At 40.8% G+C, this 24,795-nt stretch overlaps 1 protein-coding gene across 4 annotated transcripts in view; it reads left to right on the top strand.

The window, feature by feature from the left end:
• Window positions 1–24,795, top strand: part of ITPK1 (inositol-tetrakisphosphate 1-kinase) — a 236,554-nt gene that overhangs the window by 12,383 nt on the left and 199,376 nt on the right. For 3 of the 4 annotated variants that reach the window (XR_010431473.1, XM_064659022.1, XM_064659021.1), the window contains exon 3: window positions 19,114–19,138. The exons of the other annotated variant lie outside the window; for it this stretch is intronic. Coding sequence is in view for 2 of the 3 variants with exons in the window: in XM_064659022.1 (XP_064515092.1) it covers window positions 19,114–19,138 (25 nt within the window). In the remaining variant the exon portion in view is untranslated. The remainder of the gene's footprint in view (window positions 1–19,113; window positions 19,139–24,795) is intronic. 4 annotated transcript variants of the gene reach the window in all.

Below are 24,795 nucleotides of genomic sequence, written 5' to 3'. Positions count from 1 at the left end.
CAAAAGTTTAGCACACATTGAATAGAAAGTACAGACTTGCTGCTAGATAGGGCATTGAAACTCCATTTTCTTTTCCTTTCTCTCTCTAATGCTGTTAGGCCCTCAGTTCTGAGGATATGGGAGAATTTGTACTTTGAATTTTGGTGGTTTGGTTTTGTTTGGTTTGTTTGGTCTTGGTTTTTGGTTTTTTTCCCACAATCTGGTAGAATTTAAAATCTTTGGTCATAGGCATCCCAAAGTTTAAATTGCTTTTGTTTGGGCCTAACTTTGTTTCAAGAACTTTTTAGCTGATTTCCCTTCTGATTACTTTGTTAGTGCAAGGTGACTGTAGCTTTACTCTTTATGTATGGTATAGGGCATTGATCTTCATCACTTTTGTTGCTCACTAGTGATGGATTACTTGTTTTGAAATAGCATTGCACCACAAGGTAGAGCATTTTTGTGGATCAGAACTTGCTCTTTTGCAGGAGAAATAGTGGATCTTATTACTGTCTGGTCTAAATGTAATTTAAAGCCTGTCTTGGCTAGCTTTTCTGTGAATTACCTTCAGAGGTTATCATTGGTTCTGGGTGTTGTAATCAAACCACATGGATCTTTAGCATATAGATCATGTCTTCCTGAGAAGTCTCTAGAGAGCAGAGAAGACTTTATTTGATTGATGCTGGTCAGTTGCTGCATTTTAACGCTGAATGTTTCTAAGAGATCGGTGGGATGTAAGTACTCATTTCAGTCAACTAGGATTGGAGCCCACAACGACTCTGTGAAGAGTCAGAAGTGATTGAATGAGAAAGGCATAGGGTCGTTAGGGAGTTTTATCTTTTTTCTCTAAATAAAATAAACTCAAGTGCATTGGAGGAAAATATGGTTGCAGCAGACTGTCACTTCCAGGTGTGCTGTGCCAACCTCCAGCTTTTCTAGTAAGTCATTTCTCATTTTTGTGCTACTGTGTGTAGCAGTTTCCTGGGCAGCGAAGGGCTACATCTTTGTTCACAATAGGTATTTTTTGGGGGGGGGTTGGCACAATATTTTTGTGCTGTGATTCGATCTCTCCTTTGTCTTGAATAATCTATTAAATTGTCATGCTTAATCCCATTCCTTTTTGGCAGGTGTTCCCTTAGTATTTTTTGCAGTGGCAAAGAAACAGTGTAGCTCTGATTGCAGGAGAATCACTGAAGCAAAGAAACAGTGTAGCTCTGATTGCAAGAGAATCACTGAAGGAAAACAGTATTTTGGGATGTTTCTTTTGTGTCTTTGGCTATAGAACAGAAAGAACAGCTAGAGGCAGAGTAAATGGGACCTTCAGTCTGACATGCTGTAGCTGTTCATTTATTAACAAATAACTTCCCTGATTTCCCCTTGTTAGTAGTTTCTCCTGTTTGTCATTGTGAAAAAGTTCTGTAGAACTGGATATGGGAGTTTGTTCAAAGAGGAAAATGTGTTTCTGAAGCCACAGAACATAGTTAGAACACTTACTACAGCCGATGTGTGTTTTTAAAGTCACTTTTTTTTTGGTCAGCTTTCGTACCAGCAGACTGTGGAAAAGCGTGTTTCTTCTCTGCCCCCACCCCAAATTACACTAACTGTAATTAGGAGATGATAATTAAAATGCTTCATTCCTAGCTTGGGTAAAGAGTTTGGAAACAAAGTAATTTATTCTAGGATGACTTTACCACAGATTTCTTTCGGGGCAAAGCTGTTTCCTGATATGTAAGATCAAGATCTTTAAATCTTGTTCCATAGGCAAGTTACATGGGGACCAAGTTCTGTGTACAAGTGCTTATTCCTAAAATAGTAATCCTTGCATTCAAATTAGGCTGAGATTCTCAAAAGCTCCGTTTTTAAGGTGCTGAGTTTCCTTGACTTTGGTGAGAGCTGACCATGTTTGCAGATCTTGGCCTAATCCAGCTCCCTCTGAGGCTGTTGGGAATCTCTCTAGTTGGATTCCTTGGGAACTGGATATACCTGGTGTTCAGATTATTTTTTTTTTAATGGAAAGCCTGGGAGACAGGTATTGACATAGATTTTGTTCACAGTGGCACAAGTTTGGTGGCAAACCTGGGATCACCACGTGGATTTCTTTTGCTGGTTTGTTCTTGCTTTGTTGTACCATAGCTTCTGAGAGCAGGCACTTTAAAGATGTCATGGCTTGATAACAACGATTGATGGCCAAGAATCAAAAATGTGGTAGGTAGTAATTAAAACATTCAACCCTGGTGCCATTAAAAATACTCTAAATGCCTGCTTGGCCCAGGGAAGTATCCGGTGGAGTAATTTGAAATTTGTTTTTGTAGGACCAAGTATAGTATTTGAGTTTCCTGTTAGTGCTGCTGCCACCTTTACTTATGTTGACTGATATGTGGGTGTGAAAGCTCCCTGTAAGAATAGATTTTTAGCACACTTGCTGCTGGCAGTGAAACCTGAAACACAAAATGTTTGTTTCTGGAAAATGTACATGGTCCATATGAAATATCCTTGTTCACTCTCCCATTAAATTGAAGTAGATTGCCTGTCATTTGTGGCAGATCCAGGCAGAATGGAGCAGTCTAGCAGTGCTGCTAATCATAGAATCATAGAATCAACAGGGTTGGAAAAGACCTTCGATATCATCAAGTCCAACCCTTGATCCAACATCCAGGTATTTAAGATTTTTAAGATGAGACTGGATGTGGCACTTAGTGCCATGGTCTAGTAACCACGGCGGTGTTGGATCAAGGGTTGGACTTGATGGTATTGGAGGTCTTTTCTAACCCGATTGATTATTACAGTAAAGGAAGAGTTGTGCTGGAGAATGTTTTTGGTTTAATATTTTTTGGTCTTTGAAACGTTAATGTCTATGTGGGCCTGTTTTCAGCAGCTGCTTTGGCTTTGAGAGGATAATTGTTGGAGCCTTCTGTAAGAGGAGGGATGAAGGTTCTCTTTCAGTAAAACTTGACTTCCTTTTGGTGAAATAAAAACTACTAAAGGGTTTAAGTTTTTCTCATTCTCTGTATGCCTTTGAAAGTGAAAATTCTTTCCCATGCCTTTTCCCCCCTCTCCAACACTTCAGGAAATTTAATTATTTATTCAAAATGTCTGATGTTGGTGTTGGATGCCTACAGAAACTGAGGCGTTTTTGCAAGGCTAGTCCCAAAAAATCCTGAGAGGTGGCTCTTTCCCTCTGTACTGTAAGTGTATAGTTTGACTATGAGGGCTTTTTGAAGCACACTACCCAGACAGCTTTGAAATATGAGTAAAGTCTTAAGTGTATGTAGATGAGCTGCAAACAATTGAAATGTGTATAAATCTTGATGTCTTCCATGTATTCACTGGTGCGGGGGTTGTACAGGGAGTTTCCAAATCAAAGAATACTCTCTTATCCAAGAGAGAATAGAAAAAAGACCCTTGAATCAGGCATAGGCCTGGCAGCCAAAATAGGCCTGGCTTTTGGCTTAGTAGTTGGCTTCACTGTAATTTAAGTAAATTAGTGAATTTCCCAATATGCTTTTTCTGCCTGTCAAATGCTGAAATAATACAAACCTGTCAGAACACTGTTGAGTGGCTGAACTGAGTGTGCATTGCTCATAGATCATAGATCTCAAAGGAGAGCCAATGTGTTTATTACTTTATCTTGTTATTTGTCAGCAGCTCTTAATTCATATTTAGCTACTCCAACACATGGTTCAAAATTAAGAATTCAAATTGTTAAAACTTGTCTGCTTCCCATTGGTGATTTCTATAAAAGAAATATCATCAGACCTAGTTGTTGAGCTCTCTCAACTGCTGTTCTCTTTCAGACCTATTTAGCTAATGAATGTTTTCAGTTCATCGTATGGAGAGTAAGTAGTTACTCAGTTTTTGCCAAGCTAAGATTTCATCTGTTTGCACTGACTTTGCTAACTTGGTAATTTTAATTTGTGGTGAAAGTGAAACTATGGTTTGAAAAGCAAAGACGAGAAGGAGCCAGGAGGCTCTGTACCAATCCAGTGCAGAAGGGACAGTGATAGTGATAAGGGTTGTTTTCTTGCTTACATTTTTCTCTGCTTCTTGTGTGGCTGCCTGAGTTCCAGGAAGGCCCTTGTAACCCTGTACATAGAGCAAGTAGAGCACTTTCCAACACAAAACCTGATGAAACACAGGGAAATGAAAACTCTGGGAGCTACAAATAAATTTGAGCTTGAACCTAAACCTGCTGATGCTAATGGGAAGGTTTATCTAATACAGGAACTTTGGAAAAAAAAAATCCCCCAAAGTATAAGTCTTTTATTCTTCTTGTAGCAGCTTATCTATGAAGGTGCTGTGTAACTTACCCATCTATCTGTGAACTGGAAAAAAAATATAATAATCACTTCTCAGAAGTGATTCGTTTTCTTTCACATCTGCAGGTTGTTTACTGGGACTGGCTCTTCAGGAAGTCTGTACTCTTTTGTGTTTATTCTACACAATTTTTAGTTGTACTAAATATCTGAAAGACTGAAGATTGGCTGGCTGAGGGTTGTATCAGAAGTGAGTAACAGCTTGGTTTTGTCATGCTTATTTAAAAGTTAGAAGATCAGGTATGGTCTGCAGCCTGTTTTTCTAAAAGAAGCTGCTGTTTGCTGTTGTACCAAGAAACTATTTTTTCTCCTCTAAATGAGGCCTGGATCTCCTAGGAGATTTTAAGGCTGCATAGTTATTTTCTGAAATATGGGATCATTTGATGCATCTTCTGAAATGCTGTTTGAGAAATAGCGCAGTATATCTTTCCAGTGACCAGCAAGCAGCACAGCAGTGTTTTGGTCTTGCTTTCCAGTTCAGGATGTAACTCTGAAACACTGGCCAGATCATATACTAGCAGCGAAAGTGGAACAGTGTAATCTAAGCCCTTCCAAGTGAAAACAAGGCAGGCAGTTACTTTGCTTTAGAAGAAGTTTAGTATTTTAAGGTGAGCTCTGTTTACATCAGTTGTCTTATCCACAGGACTGAAAACAGCATGTCTGCAGAACACAGTGTGGTCAGTTAATCTCTGTGTATGTAAGGGTTTCAAGGAGGGGTCTCATGGGAAAGAATAAAATGCCGAAACCAGTATGAAAGCTTTCTAGACTACAAGGCCCTGTGCCTTCTCTCCTGGTTGCTTTTCAAACGAACAGCTGTGAGCCACATCTAGGAGAGAAGATGGACATGTTGATCAGAGAGGGCTGCCTGCTGTGTGATGTTCTGAGCTGGTGTAAGCACCCTTCCTGATCCAAGGCAAGAGTCATCCATGTACTTAAGTTGGGATGCTGTTCCTGCTCCTTCTGAAGGAAGTTCGTGTTGTTGAGTTGTCCTGGTGCGAGAAAGACTGTTTTCTTTTTACCATGATTTTCTGGATTACTTGTGGACTGGTGCTGACTTCCGAAACCATATGTTTACATCAGGGAAAGGAGATCTTTACTGTGTTTGTTCTTATTTTATACTCAGACTGGCAGTGTTCCATAGATTTTCCATGCTATTGATTTTTTGGAGGTTGTGTTTCTGCTCTCTCTCTTGCTTCTCTAAGGTATGGTTTTTTCATGACAACTCAGAAGGAGGGTAAGATAGGTGTCTTGGAGTGAGATGCAGAAGTGGCTGGGGTAACTGTTAAGCCTGAGCCTGTGTGATGCAGCTAGTGGAAGCCTTGGTGTTCCAAGTGAGAGAGCAGAGAGGTGAGTGAGAGGGTAAAGAGCATCATCTGTAAAACTGAGGGACAGCATGAAAGGCAGAGATTATAGTCCTACGCTCCTGTCCCTGGAATGTGTCCTGACTGAGGCATTGATGGGACTCAGTATGTCCTCTTCAGAGGTTGCAGTTTTAAAACCCATTTCATATGAAACCTTTCCACTGAAAAACTGAATTCTAACTTTAGCTTTTTAAAAATAATTTTTTATCTGGGCTTATGGAATAAATACAAACTTGTGCTGTGTGTGTGAATTGTCTGTGATGGCAAGCTTCATCCACAGCTTCTGTCGCCCGTGTTGTCCGAGCACGTTCATCATCAGTGGAGGTGTTTGGTACTCGACAGCATAAGCATGTCCTGCCTGCTTATGCTACTAGAAAGGTGCAAGACCAGTGATGTTTGGCTTGGTGCCATTTAATTACAGCACAAGAGCTGTATGGCTGTAGGTGGGTAGAGACATTAGGTAATGCATCTTGAGCAAGCCTAGTGCCAAGGCAATGATTAACTTTGAGGAAGAAATGAAAAGAAACTTGCTCTTTGATATTATGTTCTTGCTAGTTCTCTCTTGTGTATGAGCAGAGGGAGAAGTTTAATGGCAAGTTTGGCACACAGGTTATCTCTAGAATCATCTGTAAACAGTTTACTGTAAGGTAGGATGCAAGACTGTGGGTTAGGGCCTTAGTTATAGTGACATATTTTACAAAGAACTACTTGAAAAAGAGAGATATTTCTGCTGTCAACAATATTAAAATTTTGTTTGTTTTTGACGTAAGAGCTTATTCATTCTTTTTCAGTTCATAGCCTTAAATGGCCAAAAATGCAGTTTTACATTTTTTTCTTTCATTTCCTAATTGTTTGTCTGTAGGCTTTATTTTTTTTTTCACCCACTTGTGGTGTGAATAGAGAAGTTAATCTTAACCAGGGAAAGTCTTCCAAAAAAAGTCTAGGCATGACCTTACTAGTATTTTTCTAAGGAGAACACCACAGTGTGAAAACAGTGGAATAAAATCATAATTAAATGATCTCTTACTTTTCCAGAGTCACTTCTGACTGAATATGCTGAAGGCAGACAGGGATATAAATGGAGCTGTAGTGTACCTCTGTAAGCAGGGTCTGTGGTTTAAAAGTGCCCTGGGGCACTTGGCTGCTGTTGTAAACTATCAGAAATTAGTAATTGGAACTGTAGATATTATGTCTGACCAATATGCAGGCCAGTGCTTTTTCTAGGTTCAAAAAATTTGCACTTTAGTACTTTACACTGGATTTAGTCTTCTCTTGAAGCCAGGCCTTGAGTGAGTGTCCTGCTGCTGCGAAGTCAAGGCTGGCTGTGATGCTGTGGGACTGTCACTGGTGGGCTGTTGTTAGTACTGCCATGCTGAATGTGCTGGCTGGTCTGCAGCCTTCCAGGTCTGAGAGCTGTCTGGGATTGAGGGGGATGCTTGGCTGGTGACTGACTTGAGGCAGGGGTGTTGAGACATGCAGACCAGACTGGAGGAAGACTTCTTTTACACGATGTGGATGGTGGTGCTAGAATTCAGATGGAGTGGAAAAAAATGTAGGTGTTCAAATTATTCTTGCAAAAAATATACTAACCTGGCTGTTTACCTTTTTTAGTTTTGTCTGGAAACTAGAGAAAATAATTAGGGGTGATGTAGTGTTTCATTGAGATGTAAGGGAGTAGCCCAAATAAGGTGGTGGTTTATGGTCTCTTCAAGTGCAACTCTCACAAGATTTTGATTATCATTTTATAACCATCACAACTTTATAATTGTGGTCGACTGGGATGATTTTCAAGAGGAATGTTTTTGCTAAATTGGATTAGTTTCTGACCTTAAGGTGATGCCTGTGTATTTGGCACCTCTTGGACTGTGTGCTGATAAAGCATGAAACTCTGCAAGTCCATGTGGGCAGATAATACCCACCCAGGGCAAGAGTGAAGTCAGCAAGGCTGAGCAAACTGTGTGCAAGGGAGTTACGTAAAGCTGGGTGTGGAGCAGCCTCCTTTGCCATGAAGCACGGCTGACTGCAGGGATCTGATGTGCAAAGAGCTGTGAAAACATGCTGCCAGGGAAAAAGACTTCTTTGGATACAAAATTCTGCTGTCGCAGAGAGATATGCTAGTGGAGTATAAAAGCAGACACTTCTTCAAGGATTTTCTTTTGCCTTCACAAACAAGAATTCTTGGAAATATTTTGAGCAAATATTATTTATATTTACTAAGAATAAAGAGGTAAATGTGTACGTTTGCAAATTTTAATAGTATAACATGGTTCGGTCATTTTCATTTACTAGTACTTGATAATTTAAGTGACAATAAATGGGATGAACAAAAGTCACATTACTCACTAGATACAGTTCAAGGGTCTAAAATCAGAATTTTCTACATCATTTGAAGCTGTTGTTTAATGCAGATTTTTTTCCTATGTAGAATGATTCTTTAAGTTCTTGTACATGTTTTGGAATTACAGCAATTTAAAAATTGTAACAAGTCCCTTTCTTTTATGCTGATGTATCTCCAATTAACCTGTGATGTAATTCTGGCAGTATCTTTGAGTTGATTCTCTGTATGTCAAATGTGGAAGCCCTAAAGAGAGAACATGGAGAGTTAGTAATGTGCATCCCTTGATGAACAATGTGGAAAGCAGCCTGATTCAGCAGAGGAATTGTCAGCTTCTCCTTGCCTTGTGTTCTGCAGTCACCTGTAGGCTTGAAATCCCAGTGCATGGTACAGCAGCATCTTCACTGTGTCTACTTCTTATGTCTACAAACAAAAGAAGTGAGCAAGAGAAAATGAATATACTTGTCCAAGCGAGATTTGTTCTGTGATCATGTGTAATCAAACACGTAATCGACATTTAATAAACTACTTGCATTTTTCCTTCCTAATTAGTTGCTGCCAATTATTGGGATTGAAGAGTGAGTTTCAGGGTGGTGCTGGACAAATATAATCCAGAGGAAAACAACTAGCTGGTACTATGCCTTGGTGCATCTGCCTCCAACTCCCACTCAAAAGCTGGATCAGTTGTTTATATGTCCGCCTCCTTAGTGATGATAAGGACAATGGTAATTTGGTAGATTAGAATAGAAATTTAGCTTTTTTTTTTCCTTTAAGAGGAATTTAGGTTATCTTTTAAACTCATCAGTGGGTTGTAATCACACCAATGCTGCAATGGGGAGCGGCAGGTACCAGAAAATCTAGATTAAGTCCATAAAGGGAAGCAAATGTAAAAGATGCAGGTGAACTGTTGGCCTTAGGCTTTTTTTTTTTTTTTGAGGGAGGATGAGGGTATGAGTAGCACAGCTCTGATATGATTTAGCTTTTTGAGGCAACTTCTAGAAAATCCGAGAAGGCCCAAGAAATTGTCTGGATCTCCCAGTGTAGCAGAGACCTCCCAGCAGGTCTGAATCTGGGCTGGGGTAGAGTCTGGTTAGAAAATGTAGTAGCACTTTGGGGGTTGTATATCAGCTCCTTCATGCTCTGGCCAAATTAGAGAAAATTGTCATCTTAAAACCCATGTGCTCAGTCACCGATGGAAATGATGGGTGTAACAGCTGCTGTCTGGGCTGAGTTAAGAAAAAAAACAAGGGCGGGATTAATTAGAGGACCCTCTGTGTGTGTGTACCCTCCTGTCTGTCTGTGTGAGAGGACTAATGAGATGTGCCGTGGAAGGTCAGGGGTGTGGGAAGACATCAAGGCACATGTTGTGGGTATTGGCCCAAGACAGAGCTCTGAAGGGGACCTGTTGGGCAAAAGTGGTGGCTGCAGAAGGGCTAGAGCTAATCAGAAAAAAAAAAGTGGTTCGGAGAGATGGGATGCTCTAAATTTCTTGCAAGCAAGCAGAATTTGTGTTGAAGAACTTCTGTCTTTGTAATTCACTTTAACTTACAGAGGGTAAATATTTTGCCTAACAGCTTGATAAAAAACAGACAGTATTTGTGTTTTATGATTTATCGAAGGGTTGGGTTTTTTCCTCTTACTGCACTGTATTCAGTCCACTGAAGCAAACAAGAAAATGAGTGTTCATGCAGACCTATGCAAATGCTACTGCTTAAAGCAAGAAGCCTATGGACTGGAAGAAATGGGGAGAATTTTAGTCTAACAGCAAACTTTACTGTAATATAAAGGAGATAAAACTCCTGATAAAACAGATATATTTGCAACACATACACAGATGTGCTTCTCTGAAGTGGTTTAGACATCAGGACAGGGAATTTTCACGAACTAGGGTGGAGATTTCTTAAAGATACTGTTTTTCGCTTTTCAGGTGCAAAAACTTTGGTAAATGATGGAGACTTTTTGTCTCACTGTCTCATCTCTGCTCTAGCTTCAAGTTTGCACTTTCTGACCTTGGCTGATCCTATGCGTAACAATCCTATGCCTTTCCCTGCCCGAAGCTTTTGGTGTATTTCTGTGAATCTTCATGACCTATACTGCCTTGATATTATGAGGTTGGCAGCAGTGCCTTATTCCACCTGTTGGATTTACACCTCCTCAAACTGCAGCCCTATCCAATGATATCAATGGAAAACTCTGTTCTCATACCTGAACTTTTTTGCCCAGGGGTGTGTGTTGGGCCCCAATGTTCACATCAACTATTAATATTATTCTGTGTGCTTTATAAAAAAACCCATATATTAACTTGCTGTCTCTCCACTTAGATACTTTTTCTTGGAAGTAGGACCATACTCAAGTATTGCACGTTGCAGACATTTTATTTCATTTCCAGGATCATGTGTAGTTTGTGTACATTGCTAAGATAATTCACTGTAGCACTATCAAACACTATGCTGTTCCTTCTCAGGGAAGTTGGCCACATGTCAATAAATGGAATATTTTCAAACAGTATGGTCGTCACTTGTTGAAAGCCAAGCTTTCATTTTGTTGCAGGCCTCTCTAATGAGGCTTCCAAACAAAGTAAAATCATTTTTCTTTGATTTATGTTTACGTAAACTCAAGCAGAAGAATCAGTTGCGGGGGAAGGCAATTCCCATTATTGGTATTAATGTCTGCATCTATTCAAATGGAGAAAAGCAATTCAATTCACATTTCTTTAATTTGTACTATGTTTTTTCTGCTGAACATCTTTTTCCTCTCAAGTAGAGTACTAGGCTGCAGAATTGCACTTTTAAGATTCCAAGTGCTTTTCCATTTTCTATTTACGTGATTCATACAGTGTTTCGAGGGAGCTGCATAGTGAAATAAAGGTGAAATCCAGTTTCAGATGATACTAAACTGCTTTGAGCCAGCTTTTTATTTTGGGCTTAACCAGCCAGTCCTCTTTGAAATAACAGCTACATTCGTAAGTGCCCCAAACCAGAGGCTGAAGCTTGAAATGCGTCTCAAAGGGAGCAAACAAAGCAGGAACTGACTGGAAGAGTTATGAGAGCCTAAACTGATGCAGAGTTTGAGGGGAAAAGATTTCTAGGAATGTCTTTACTTACTATATGCTGAACCTTTACATGGATGTCCTTTTGACATGATTCCTATCTGTGCCAGTGTCTCTATCTGGCCACAGTGACTTCCCCGCACAGACTCCTGTTGTTGGTTATGTCCATGAATCTATGTCTGACTCTGATTCCATAAATGAAAATTTGTTCCTTGCATATGCAAGGAGTGGTCACTTGGTGATTGTAGGAGACAAGAAATCACAAGTGCTCTCAGAGGTGATGAAACTTGAGGGAAGCTTGATGTCTGACTTGTACAATGCCAATACATTAGGACCATCCCTTATGGAGAGGGGAAAAGAGAGTTGGAAATGGATTTCTTCAATGACTAGGCATGTTAAGTTTCCTTTGCTTGTATAATGAAGTTTTGCACAAAGGAAAAAGCCCCAGACACTTATATATCTTACTTGAAGCCTGGCTGGAGATGAATAAACTCATTTTTGCATGGCAAGTTGCTGAACTTAAATACGTCTCTAATTTCTGCCAAAAAAATGCCCAATCTCTTTTAGAGATCCAAGAAGTGAAAAAACATTTTGTGTATTACACATTTCTCATGCATGTCTCAGTGGGTGTCTGGCCTCTATAAAAACTCCCAAAAGGTTTATTCAAGGCCGTTTGCCAAAGTCTTGGAACGCTACAGTGGATGTACAGCATTTGGTTTCAGGGTTAGTGGATTAAAAGCCATTTCTAGATGAAAGCTGGCTTGACAGACATGCTTTTTTTCTCTGTACCCCTTGGCTTTAGAAGAGTGGACGTGTGTGTTGATTTTCCCTCGTGGTGTGCAGGAGACCAGCAGAACCAACCTGGGGCTCAGCAGAGCCTTGTCTCGCTGGCCATACTGAGCTCGTGGTGTTTGTGCAGTATGGAAAATGTGATCTCATCTGGTGAAGATGAGAGCAGCTGAAGGTCCTTCTCAGAACATCAAGGCACATCTCAGGTTTAGAGACAAAGATGTCATGTGGGACAGTGTCAAATGCTTTGCACATATCCAGGTAGATGGCATGAGTTACTCTTCCTTTAGCCACCAGATTTGTCAGGCACAATTTTCTAGCTGTCACCAATCACTTCCATATTTTCCATGACTTCCTATAGTTTCTAGGAAGATCTGCCCCATGGATTTTGCTGGGAAGTCCCCCTTGAGGACCAGGGATAGTGAATGTGAGGCTCATGTGCTCAGTCTTCCTGGTCAGGTGGCCTGTGTCAGACCAGCACTGTGATGTCACCTGTCTGCCCCCTATTTAGTCTTGACCCCTGAGCTCTCAGTCAGCTCCTCATCCATTCCCAGGCAGAGCTCCATGCACTCCAGCTGTTCATTGACATAGAGGGTGACACTTTCTCCTTGCCTCCCCAGCCTGTCCTTCCTAAAGAGCCGGTATCCTCCCATTCCAAATCTCCAGTCATAGGAGCCGTCCCACTGTGTTCAAATGTTTCTAGAAGCCTCCAATAGCTCCTGCAGTGAGAGTTTTATATATATAAAGATAAATACCGTATCTGTCCCTGGAAGGGATGTTGCCTTCTGCCTCGTGATTCTGCTGCCTCTTCTCAGGTCTCTTTGAGTCATCGCTGGTGCCTCGTGACCTTCGACTTTTGAAAGGGATGGGTCATGCGTTTGGTTTTTGCAGAGGGTCATATTAACACTGGGGTGACTGGGGTCGTGGGGAGACAAAGGAACTGGGAACAGAAAGGACATGCGTGCTCTTTGCAGTGCTTGAGGAAGCAAACCATTTATTGAAGCTGAGGGACGATCCTGGAACGATTTAGCCTGCAAATTTGAAGGACTCCGACCTTTGGGAAATTAATGTCTTGTAATGGAAGATACAGTGCCAAAACAGCTTGGTTTGAGGCTGGTTTTTAATAAGGTTATAAAGAGATCACATGGTGTGTCTGCTTGCCATAGCTGAGAACTGGATCTGATGATGTCTGGTGGCGTAAGCCTATGGTTGGAGGTTGAACCCTGCCCAATTGCTTAATTGTCATCAGGTACTAAATACGTCTCTGAATGTCTGGTAGGATGAATAACTCATTGCCTTTAATAATTTTTCTGTGCAGCTGTTAATCATTCCTTCTTCCCACTGATGATTCTTCAGGTTTTTTTCTCTTGAAAGGCTGTGGTTAAAGGTTTTATGTCCCTGCTGGGAAAGCAGCAAGTATGGGCTCCCAGAACCTGGGGTCACTCATTCCAAGAAAAGAGTCTGGCAGAGCTCAGCAGCGCTGATCCATCTTAAATGCCTAGTTTAAAAAGAAAACAGATCCTTTTGAGTTTGTATTTACTGAGTTTATGGATTTTATAACTTGGGATACACAGATTTTATTTCTGCACTAACTGTTTTTTATAATGCTGAAATTAGTAACCCTGTAATATTTCATTAAACCATTATTGAAACTCTGTCTTAATACTTAGTAACTAAAGGCATTTTATCTCCCCTAGTTACTGCTTGCAGTGCCTGTTTTCTCTCTTTCATGGCTTTTTCCTCCCTTCTACTTGAACCTCTGAGCACTGATGTTGGATGCTTCACTTTGTCATTGCTCTTGCAGGATAAGGGATTAGTGGGTTTCTAGCTAGATCTTTGCTGTGAGCTGCTGGTGAATATTTGTTGTAATGGGTATTTGTGACACTGCAGGTGAATACCAGAGTGATGCTGCTGCTGCTCTACCAAGGTCCTCTCTTATTTTCTAGTTGGTATCAGGGCACTTTGTTCTGATACAGCACTCTTAAGAAGCATTTTTAATGGCTGTAAATGAGATAATATAATGCTTGGAAGATGTGGATAAGATCAGATGGTTCTACCAAATGTTGTGTGTGACTGAGGTGGTAAAAAATCACTTGTGGTGTTGTAGTGTCTGATGTATGATCAGACCATTTACTGTTTATAGAAACAAAGAAGAAATGCGCAAATGTGGCTGCCCTCTGTGGGGTTTTATCCTACTTGGACAGTCTTCTGTGACAGCCCAAAGTCTTGGAGTTTTTTTTACAACCCACCTGAAAAGCACTTAGAGTTTTAGGTGAGATATTTTCTCCCCCATACTACATTATCTGTTCCTACCAGATTGTAAAGGTGCACTCTATTTTCCTTCTCCTTAGAATCTATGGTGCTTTACAGACTGAGAAAATTGAGAACTCCCTCCCCCAAATGCCAGCTTTTGATCCACTTCAGTCATAAATCTTTTTCAAAATACTGATTACTGGGGAAAAGCTTGCTGAAGTGTAGTATAGTTGGATACAAATTGGTAAAAATTACTCTGATTAATTGCTTATTTGACAATCTGTGTGCAAAAAAACAAACCACAAAAAGTCCCTCTGTTACAGCTGAATCTTGCTGGGTTTCAGATGGCCTCAAGCAACTTCCATGTGCACTCATGGCTGTGGCTGTGAGCTGGGGCCCCTGGAGCAAGCACCCCAATGTTGGAGTTGCCGCTTTGTTGCTTCCCTGATAGACAATAAGGTGGAGTCCATCAGTGATGAAAAATAATAAAAGCAAGGATTGTCACAAATATTTAATAACAAAACCACAGAATATTCTGCTGATGGAAAAGCTAAGGCAATAGAGCTGAGCTTGCCTTTGTGCCAGGAGGCGAAATGGGCTGTCCACGAGGTTGTGGCTGGCTGGTACTGGCTGGTTTTCATGCTTTGCTTTGGTATTGCTTGCCTGGTACCTTTCTTCATGTCTGATAATTTCAGTGTGGTGGAAAGTCTTGAGTGGCTGCAGGTTTTTGCTCTGATGCATTAATATTTATAAACTCCCTTTGATGCAAGTGTATTGCTTTTCTGTGAAAATACTTTTATTTTTTTATATCAAAGCAATACATTAATATTATTATTATTACTATTATTATTATTATTAGCCCCTTCTTTATATGGGAAATTTTTGAAGTGAAACATTCTCATGTCTGAGAAAAGGAACTTCACCGCATGCACTAATAACTTCTTAGACTATTGAAACGGATAGAAAGATTGCCTTTTACTTTTGAAATTGTAAATTCCATTTGGCATTTTTCAGTCTGTCACTCAAACCAGACAGCAAAAATAAGTTGCTTAATTTAACCATGACTATGATATACAACCTGATAGTCATTTTCTCTTTTAACTGTCATTCACCATAATGTTGAGGTCCTAGATGCTGTGGGGAATTAGTCCAAACTGTTTACTTTGGATGTTAAAAAAACCCCATCCCTAAGTCCAAAAACCAGCTATTCTACATAGTTTGAGGCTGTGGTAAAACATCAATTTCAAGACACCGATTAATGTGCTTTTAGTAACTTGATATTGAATTCTTTTCTAAATCCATATATCATTCCAACTTAAACATGAAGTCAACTTGCATGGTAATTATTGTAATTGCTATTGTATACAGTGAGTCTTGCATTATCCAGTAGAGTTGTTCACTGGTTTCAAGTATAGAACTAATAAGTCATAACAAGCTTCTGGTTTTTATTCGGTATCTCAGGCTAATGCAGCAGTTACTTGTTTCTGGATTTCCTGTCAGTGTTACAGTGTGTGATTCAGCAGAGCTATGTGCTGAAGGAAGGGAACATGCAATGCCAGTCAGTAATTTGTCCTGGTCCTGTATAGATTTCCATTGCTTTAGGCATACAGTGCCACTTGAAGACATTGAAGCTTTGCTGGAAGTTAGGAGTTTAGTTTTATCACATTCACTTTTTTCCTTCCTTCTCTTTTATCTCAGAGGTTTTTAAAAATTTGCTAATATGTTTTTTTTCTTAGGCTGATGATTGGAGTACAAGATCTCTGTCTAGATGATTTTTAGAACAAAATGTATTTTAAAGCTAGTTACCTTTGGGACTGTAATTTAGAACTGACAATTTTTCAAGTACCTGTTCAATGGAAGTGTGCAGACACAGTCTCTCTTTGACACAGTTCTGTTGCCTCTTTGGAGAGAGAAGGGAAATACAGCTAATAACTATCTTCCTTTTCTCCTCAGAAAGAAAGACCCGCTGTGAGGTTTGTATAGTCTATTGCCTTTTCTACAGCCATTGCCAAAGTCAGGAGGCAGCCAGGCCAGCTGGGAATGGGAGCCCTTCCCCTGGTAGGCAGTAGCTCAGTTTCAAACTACATGGGAAGAAAGAAGGGTCATGGACAACACCACAAGGGACACAAGAGTAGTGGTCAGTACACCAAATGAAATAGTCATCCCATCCTGTCCTGTCTATCATGCCCTGCCTGTCCTCTGCTAAAGAAACAGCCCAAAAGAACATACACCAGGGCTGTAGGATGTATTTTTTCTACTGGCTTTTTAAAGCACAATAGGAAGAAGTGGTGGCTGGTCCATGGCTCTGTCAGGCTCCCAGAGCAGTTCATTTAGCAAATGTCTTGTCTCCATTGTCTTGCACGGGCAGCCCCTTGTTGGGGAATTGCTTGTGGCCCACAGCCTGCTTCGTTCTCTCTGTTTAGTTTTTTTTTTTTTGAAGGTCCTAGAGTTTCTTGTGCGTAGGATCAGCTTTCTTTCTGTGCCTGACCCGAAGCCCTTTCACAGGTGACGTAAGGCAGTTAGTGTGGTTAGATGGTATTGCATGCTTGGTTGCATAAGAGATGTCTTGCTGCCCTGAGCCTGCAGCTGTGACCTGCCTGGCTGAAAAGCCTGGAGTCGCTGGCTTAGGAAGTCTTTAAGGCGAAGAATCTGCTAATGCCAGAACTGAGATGCGTTGGCATCCTGGTTGTTTGGATACTTCTTGTTTTTAAAAGAACTTATTCTCAAATAAAGCTATTTTGGTAGAGGATTTTTTCCCAAATTAACTAATCCTCAAAATATGCATGCTTCTACGGTTTCTGGTCCCCTGAGTTTAAATAGAAAAAGTATCATATTTCAGGTAACCAGAAGGACATCCTACCCCCCTCTGAAAAAGGGGAAGACCAAGCCAGCCTTGGAAATTGCTTCCTCCTTCCTGTACCTTTTTAAACATGTGTGACATCATACCTAAGAGCAGGCACCCCTTCTTTCTGCCTGTTGGCTGGTCTGGCTTCTTCCCTTCTGCTGGGGCAGTACACTTGGTTTCAGTCAGTCCCAGAAAATTTACAAAGTCCATTTTGGGGGGATTACAGAAAACCTTTGGACTGACTCTTTCTCAAGTGGGTTTGGCACCCAACTTGCATTTTTATTTTCTTCAAAGTAGAATAAAGCTTATTCAGTGTGTATGCAGCCATGACAAGAAATGCAGCTTTTGCCATTCGTCACTGTTCTTCCAGAGACTCTGGAGCAGGCCTGTCTGAAGCATAGTGTATTTCAATGGCAGTTCTGAGTTCTGTTTACTCCAGGGCAGACACAGCAAAAATGGAGCTGATTTGGTTATTTTAAGTTTTAGCTTACAATACTTGGAATGCTTCTGAGTAGGCTGCAGCCCTAATTTATGAAACAGCATTCCCCACCTAATTTTTCTTATTTTTCTCATTAGCTCTGTGAAAATAATGGTTTCAACAATTTGGCTATTAACTCTTTCTCTACAAAATTCATATTTTCTTCTTACCGCACAGTTGGAACACATCTGGCCAGCCTCAGGTGATGATCTGCAGCAATGCTTCCCACACTGTAATGGCAATATATTAATCACCCACCACTTAACAGCTACTGTTATCTGCAAGAGGGCTTTGAAATTCTTTGCAGGAGGTGCTTCGTTTCATTTTCTTTTTAATTTCCTTGCTGAGCAACAACAAGCTCTCTCCTGTGCCTGTGTACTGAATGGTGCTTCTAGGCCAGAGAAACTCCAGACTGGTAAAGTGGAAAAGGGAGCAATTTGTGTCATAGATGCTGATTGATCGCCCGTCCCTTTGGGCATCTTTGTAATGGCCTCCCAGAAGAAAGAACTACTGTATTGGGAGGAAAACTGGGGGAGCCATTGTGTATTCAGCAGTGTGCAGCATTTGTGACTATGGACAACAACACAGACGCTCTTAGATAGAAAAGCATTGAGAGCAGAGTTAGGCGGTCCTGTTCTCTGACCTCCCCGAAAAGGGTCTTTGATTTTCACATACAGGGCTAGTGGGAACAAGGAAGAAAGATTCCTGTCTTGTACTTGATGAGGCTTTTGATTTTTATGTTAAATTTCCTGTCTTCAAAGTGAGGAGAAGGTTCTAACATAATTAAATAGCCTGCATATATTGGGAAGAGGGCATGGAGCAGGGATGGCTAGGCATTGTGCCAGGGGTTCAGTTCTGCTCTTAAGACTAGTCCAGAAATGGTTTGTTTTGCTTGATAACTTGTCAAAGGTTGTGACTGAACATTGACTGGCTGCATGTACCTGAACCTCAGTTCTCATACCTGCAGAGTAGACAGCTGTCTCTACAGATCTGCCTAAATTGGCTCTACCCATTGCAGTTCTAAACATTTTGGTGTATAATTAATAGGTTTCTCCAGTCTCTTATCCCTGGCAGTTCAGGATCACTGGAGCTATTCTCCATATGGCCAGAGGCTTGGACCTTTCTGACAAACCCCTGACGCTTCTCCTGCAGGAGTCAGACTGACTGCAAGTCTTTGAACTGAAGTCCAGGGAAGCATCCTGTGTATCAAGATGATGGGGTTAGAACAAGGCTGTAAATAAGAGGATAAATGGCTGCAAGGTGTATTGTTCATTCTCCCTGACATTTGTACATGTATCTTTGGATTAAAATAAAAGATGTGGAATGTGCTTTGGTGCCATTTGCACACTCTGCATGCACATGAGAAATGAAAAGCAAGCTAGATCTAATTAAAACTGAGATGCTCCCCTCCCTCCCTGGTATCAGCCATTTCCTACCTGTGCTCACCTAGCAGCCCTATCAGTCCCAGCTGCTTAGTATGCATCTTGGGTCACTTCTGAGTCCATGATTCAGAAGCTGCCGAAGTGCTTCCTAGACAAGGAATGAAACTGAACAAGTGCTTTCCTGAATTTGAATCAGGTTATTTACTAGTGCAGATTTTTATTGTTTGCATTCTAGTATGAAGCAACCCTTTTCCATTAGTTTTTGTTTTTACTTTTTCCTCAAGTTTCCAACACTAACATTTACTTGTTTTTTTTTTTCTTTTTTTCAGGAAAAGAGGAGTAGAAGTAGTACAGGTGAGTAAAAACTCTATTGTCTTCTAAGGAAGGTTTACTGATTTTAAATGCTGTCATTTAGATGTCAATATGACCTCGGCTTAATGATTTTTCTTTCTTTTCCATTCAGTTCTCTGTAACAGATACTGGTTTTGGGAAAATGGGATCCCCTTTTTGTGAAGCATGTGTTGAGCCCACGTGCCATCTAGTTTAAGAGGTGCTCTGGTGAAAGTGGGAATGCAGTTAAGCTTTTCTTGTGTCTGTCAGTTAATAAGATCGGATAGTTGATTAGGTGATATTACTCTGTAAATTGCATTCACAGGCAGTCAGGCTTAAAAGAAACAGGAGCTGCCCTTTGAAAAAAAAAAACTATGGCAGAAGGAATGTTCTTGTAACCCAGTGAGCAGTGAAATGATACTAAAGTGCCTTCAAGTTGTAGCCCATCTACAGATAAGTTCAGGTGTTGGCTACCTTTGTTCTTTCCCAGGTCCGAATGGTCACATTTCACGCAAGATGTTACTTAAAGGATGGTGTCAGCTTGGGAAAGGAATTATGTTACCCTGTCTGCTGTCACATTGTAGCCCTAGAAGACGAAGGGGGAGCATGCTCTTCTGGCTTATTCTTTGTGCTTAGAAGAGCTGTGTGTCATAGGTTTCACTCTTGCTGGTACTTACCTAGTGCTCATTTTGAACCGTAAGGTGGTCAGTGAGTTTCTCAGTAAGAGAGATGAAACTGCCTCAATAGAGAGGACAGGGGAGAGACGAGGAAAATGGTGTGTCAGCCACTGATAATTGAGGTTGCTCTTAAATCCATGTGAAAGGTGCTTCTCAACACCAGCAGGGAGCAGGAGAAAAGCACTTAACAAAAAATAAATTGAAAAATCAAGCCATGTTATTTTAAAGAATCCCCTTGTCAGAAAAGGCTTTAAAAAATTCTCATTGCTAGTTAAAATGCAGAGTCCGTCTTTTGGGTGTGAGTGGTTGTCTGAGAACTGCATGGTATTAAAAGGACAAGAAGCTAGCCTATATTTGTGTCACTGTCTAGGGGACATTGTTATTTCAATGATACCGAAGGGTATTACAGTCCAATGCCTGCATTTGTTATATGTGCCTTGCACTTGCTCTGTACATTTAAGCAGCAAGGGGCTTGTATGAGATGAATTCAATGATGCACCAGTTAGTTGAGCAGAGGGCAAATTCCATTTTACCTTGTGGATTAAAAGAATTCCACAAGTTACCTCTCAGTTGTCTGATGCTTGTGTAGCTTAATGGCCAGTCATCAGATAGATACAAAATTATTGGAAAGTATTTCTTTATAGGAAGAGCATTTTGGGAAACATTTGGACAGAACTAGACCGGACTTTGTCCCTGTAAAAATGGTTTATGATCTCAAATATCACAGCATGGCGGAAATGTCAGACTAACCTGTACTGGGAATTTGTGCCCCAAAGGCATACCTCAAACACTGATGCCTGCTGCTCTGCCAGAACAGGATGGATGGATGGATAGATGTGTGTGTGTGATCACACCTTGCCTATCACCTATGTGTTGCTTCATATGTCTTGATGTATGCACTTTAGCCAGGAGGGAATGTATCAAAAGTGGGCTATTTTTCCATCCTTTATTACTAGAAACCTTTGCTTGAGTCACCTCACCTGATCTATCCCACTAGCCCTGCTTCTTGGTGGAGCATTGTCTTGGTGTCCATCTGGTGGACAAAGTTTATTTGACAGAGGGAATATTTCTTCCTGTGTCAAGCAGCAGCATTTATTTGATTTGTTTCCTCTTCTCCTCTTTTAAAAAACCTATCCTGTTAGAGAGAAACCAGCTCTTGGACATGACAATAGGCAAGTAACTCAAAACATAAGAATACACAGGATGTTCACCTAATTTCTTCTTTACATAAATTCAGAATTTTTCTGAATGTAGACTTGCTTTCCAGTAATAATTAGTGAATTGGAAAGTAAGGTTTAGTTACTGGCTTTTAGAGAGCAAAGCACAATGGACTGGTATGTGCTGACTTCTGTGAACAAACATCAGATTATTGTTTTCCAAAGGAGCAGGAAAGGATTTTCTACTACTAAGGGGAAGTCTTGAAGTAAGCATCTGCGTGACTTCTTTTTCCTTCCTGCAGTGAGGATTTAGGATAGTCCTCTGCCTAGACAGATTTCATTCTTTTATTTTGCTTTCTTAAAGCCAATTGTGGTGTACAGATCATCAGCAAGCTGCTGCTAGACACCAATTAACATTCTGCGACTTGTGTTCAAGTTTTGTGTTTCGTCTTCTCTCAGACTTCCACTTTCAGCAGAAAGAGTGATTCCAGCTTTCTATTTTTATTGAGTGGGGAAACATGCACATCGTCCAAAGAGAAATAATGGAAGACTAGGACTGGCAGTGGGATGCTAAGCAGGCATGCGCCTTTATCCAGCAGTAAGACATTATTAAAGCATCACACTGAAAAGAAACAAAAAACTTCTCAGGTTGTGTGGTGATAAGTAATTGGAATTTTTTTAGAAATACTGATTAAATTCTAACATAATAAGAATTCACTGTGAACGCAAGGTACAGGAGCTGAAATGTGCAACATTATATGGTACAACTGAGTAACATCCATCAAGCTAGCTAGCTTAAAAGATAGTACGGTAGATTAATTAAATAAAAAGCTTTCAAGGTTATGAGCTTTCCAAAGACAGTATGAGTCTGAGCCTGCACCCAAACATTTGTGAGCCTGAGCAGGATTAACTCATTTCTGTTTTTCCGGTGGCCATGGCAGAACTGCTGAGTAGCAGCATCTTTAAGATCTGGCAATGTTTTGGATCTAGATTTGCTTGCTGCGGCTTAAATCCAAGTCAGTGGGACAGCTGCAAACCAATGATATATTATAAAGAAAAACAAACCGCTAAAAAGCAGCTTACTGGCTTTAAAATAGTCTCTTAACAGAACTCTGTGCTGTATCTCCTACCTTGTGGCATGTCATTTGTTTATTTTTTTAAGCAATCATTACCCCAGTATCAAAGTGCTTTTTAAATTAGGGTGCTTACTTGTTTGTACCCCGTAAGGTTAAGGAAGCACTCTTGTTCCAGTTTTACAGGAGGGAAGACTGAAGGATATGTCCCGTTTCCTCTGGGGAGCCTGTTGCTGTACCAACCTCAGTGCTTTTGGGAGCTGTGCTGCAAACCTGTGCAGCAGGAATTCCAGCTCCAGTTGTCTCAGAAGGGGTGTGGGGCCACGAGCTCCTGCTGTTGTGTGGGCATGAAGGGAAGGGAAGAGCAGATGACGGTGGTCAACAGGCCTGGTGTTGCTGGCTCTCTTCCAGTGAAAGACAGCACCGGTTCAGCTGCGTTTAATCTTCAGGCTGCATTTAAAGTATCCTGAACGTAATGCTCTTGCAGTTCCTGTGGCAGTTACGTACCTTCTCCTTTTTTGCCAGCTCTTCCTATCCTTCACAGCTGCCTTCTCAGCTGGAGTGGCCTGAACTGGTGGCCAGAGAAAGGTTAGAGATGCTCTGAACAGGTGGCATACATGACTGAAGCCCATCTGCCACAGCCTGCAGGCAGTTGCTAGGCAGGCAGCAGCTGGTAGGGCTGAGGCAGAGCACTCATTGCACTGGCATTGGGGGAACTTGCCAGAAAATGCTTAAATTTAAGCATTTCTTAATGAATTCTTTCATCACTGTTTCAAGAGAAAGGCTGCCTATGAAGTCAGTGGATTCCTGATGAGGCATTTACTATTAAAAAAAAAAAAGCTATTTTCTATAATGAAATCTAGCAATGAAGCGTTTTGCATAGTGTCCAAATGGTAAAGCTGTTTCTGATCTTGTTCAGTTCGTCCCCCTCCCCCCCTGCCATACACCAGATTAGTGGAGAGCCAAATTTAGGATTGAAAATTGTCAGTTTTTCTTTAGCCAGTAAAGTATCCAGTTTCTTATGACTTTGTAAGCTGGCAAGAGAGAGAGAGAACATCTCCATCTACCTTGTTTTTCAGGAAAAATCTGTTTGGCTTAGTTTGAAGAACGTAAGATTGAAAACACGTGCAGTGAAGTGGAAATCATCATAAGTTCCTCTGGTGGGGACATGCATTTATTTTTGTTTCACAAGCTATGCAAACCCAGAATAATTAGCTTCAGCCCTTTGGCTTCTGACAAATTGCCAGTTTAGTCTTTGTGTGACAAAGCTTGGAGCTTTCATATGTCTCGTGACTTCAAAACTGTTTCAAGCACTTCCACACCCAAGCTTTCCTAGAGCTCTTGCTCACATTTTTAAATTCTAAAATAGTGAAGATTTCCTATTTTTCGTAGATATTTTTGGTTCAAATGAACACTAATGCTCTTTTATCATAGAAAGATGTTCTAGTCAGTGGCTATAAGAGTGGTATTAGTCATTGTATTTCAAGCTGCACACTTCTTAATAGCAGCGGGATATGGAGGATAACATGTTTTCCAGTGTGGAACCAGCTGATTGTAGTAGTTACAATGGTCTCAACTGCTGTTTTGTTTTTCCTTTTTCCCCCAACTCTCTGGGAATTGGGATACTTGTAATCTTTTTCTTTGGAGAAGAAAACTGTCCTTTGAGCCACAGGTTTTCTTGAAGCCTGCAAAAGAGAATTCAGTGTTCCCTCAGCACTTTTTAATTCTTCAATCAAAGTAAAATACTAATGACAATGGTTTCCACTATTTGTTGCCAGGGAACAGTTGTTTTCTTGAAATGAAGAGTGGTTTATTTTCACATGAAGTATTAATGGAATAAGCTTGAAACAGTCTTCTAACCGAGAAAAGGAGCTTATAAAATATATATCCGATAGCATATACAGAAAGATGTGATTGGAAAGCTTCCAAAGCAAGCAGGGTTGTTGAGATGTTGGAGAGTTGGCTCTCTAGTACTGGGAGAAGAAAATTTATTTTTTCGTGCATGCCAGGCCCTCAGTAAAGTGCATATTCTCCTGAGAGTGGCAGCCTGCTTTGCCTTCAGTGCATTTTTGGAAATGATGCTGTAGAAGCCCTCCAGCCCTCCCCAGTCTGGATTGTGTTAGGTACTCTGCATGTGCCTGAAGGTGAGGGGCCACTGGTTAAAATCATAGAAAGATCCTAATACTTCTTAATGTCAGTGCTACACCAGAGTGTTCTAAGCACACAAAGTGGGGTCTTTCAAAAAAGTGCATTAATCTCAGCTTCAAACCCCGAAATAGCAGGACTGTGGAAGAACAAATCTCAGGCAGAATCCTTCCTCTGGTCCTTCTGAGTAGGAGAGATCCCTCTGTGTGAGACCTTGGTAGCTGAGAAGCAGCACTGCCCAGCAGGAATGAAGCACAGGTTCCAGTGCAGGGAGGGGTGATTTTGCTTTATATTGCATCAGCAGGCTGGTCAGTAGGGTACAGCATGGGCCTTTCAGGTCCAGCGGGAAGAAGAATAAATACACATCTGTTGGGGCAAGGAAGGAAGACAAAACTACATAATGTTTCTACCATGTGGATTAAGCAGATTAAATAAATAAACACTTATTCTTTAAAAATTAGAGTAAGACAAATGAATCAAAATGCATTTAGGTTTATTTTTGCTCTTGGTGAGTGAGAGAACCATGAAGAAATTTTTGTGTCTCAGAGAGAGTCTCTGCTTTCTTTTGACGGTGAATCCCAGTGACCTAGGAGAGGTGTGGGCTCTGCAGTCAGTTGCAGAAGTTACCT

The sequence above is a fragment of the Pseudopipra pipra genome, chromosome 6, assembly GCF_036250125.1.
Source record: "Pseudopipra pipra isolate bDixPip1 chromosome 6, bDixPip1.hap1, whole genome shotgun sequence".
In the NCBI taxonomy this organism is placed as follows: domain Eukaryota; kingdom Metazoa; phylum Chordata; class Aves; order Passeriformes; family Pipridae; genus Pseudopipra; species Pseudopipra pipra.
Note: the sequence above shows the minus strand (reverse complement) of the source record. Positions and strands in the feature narration are given on the sequence as shown.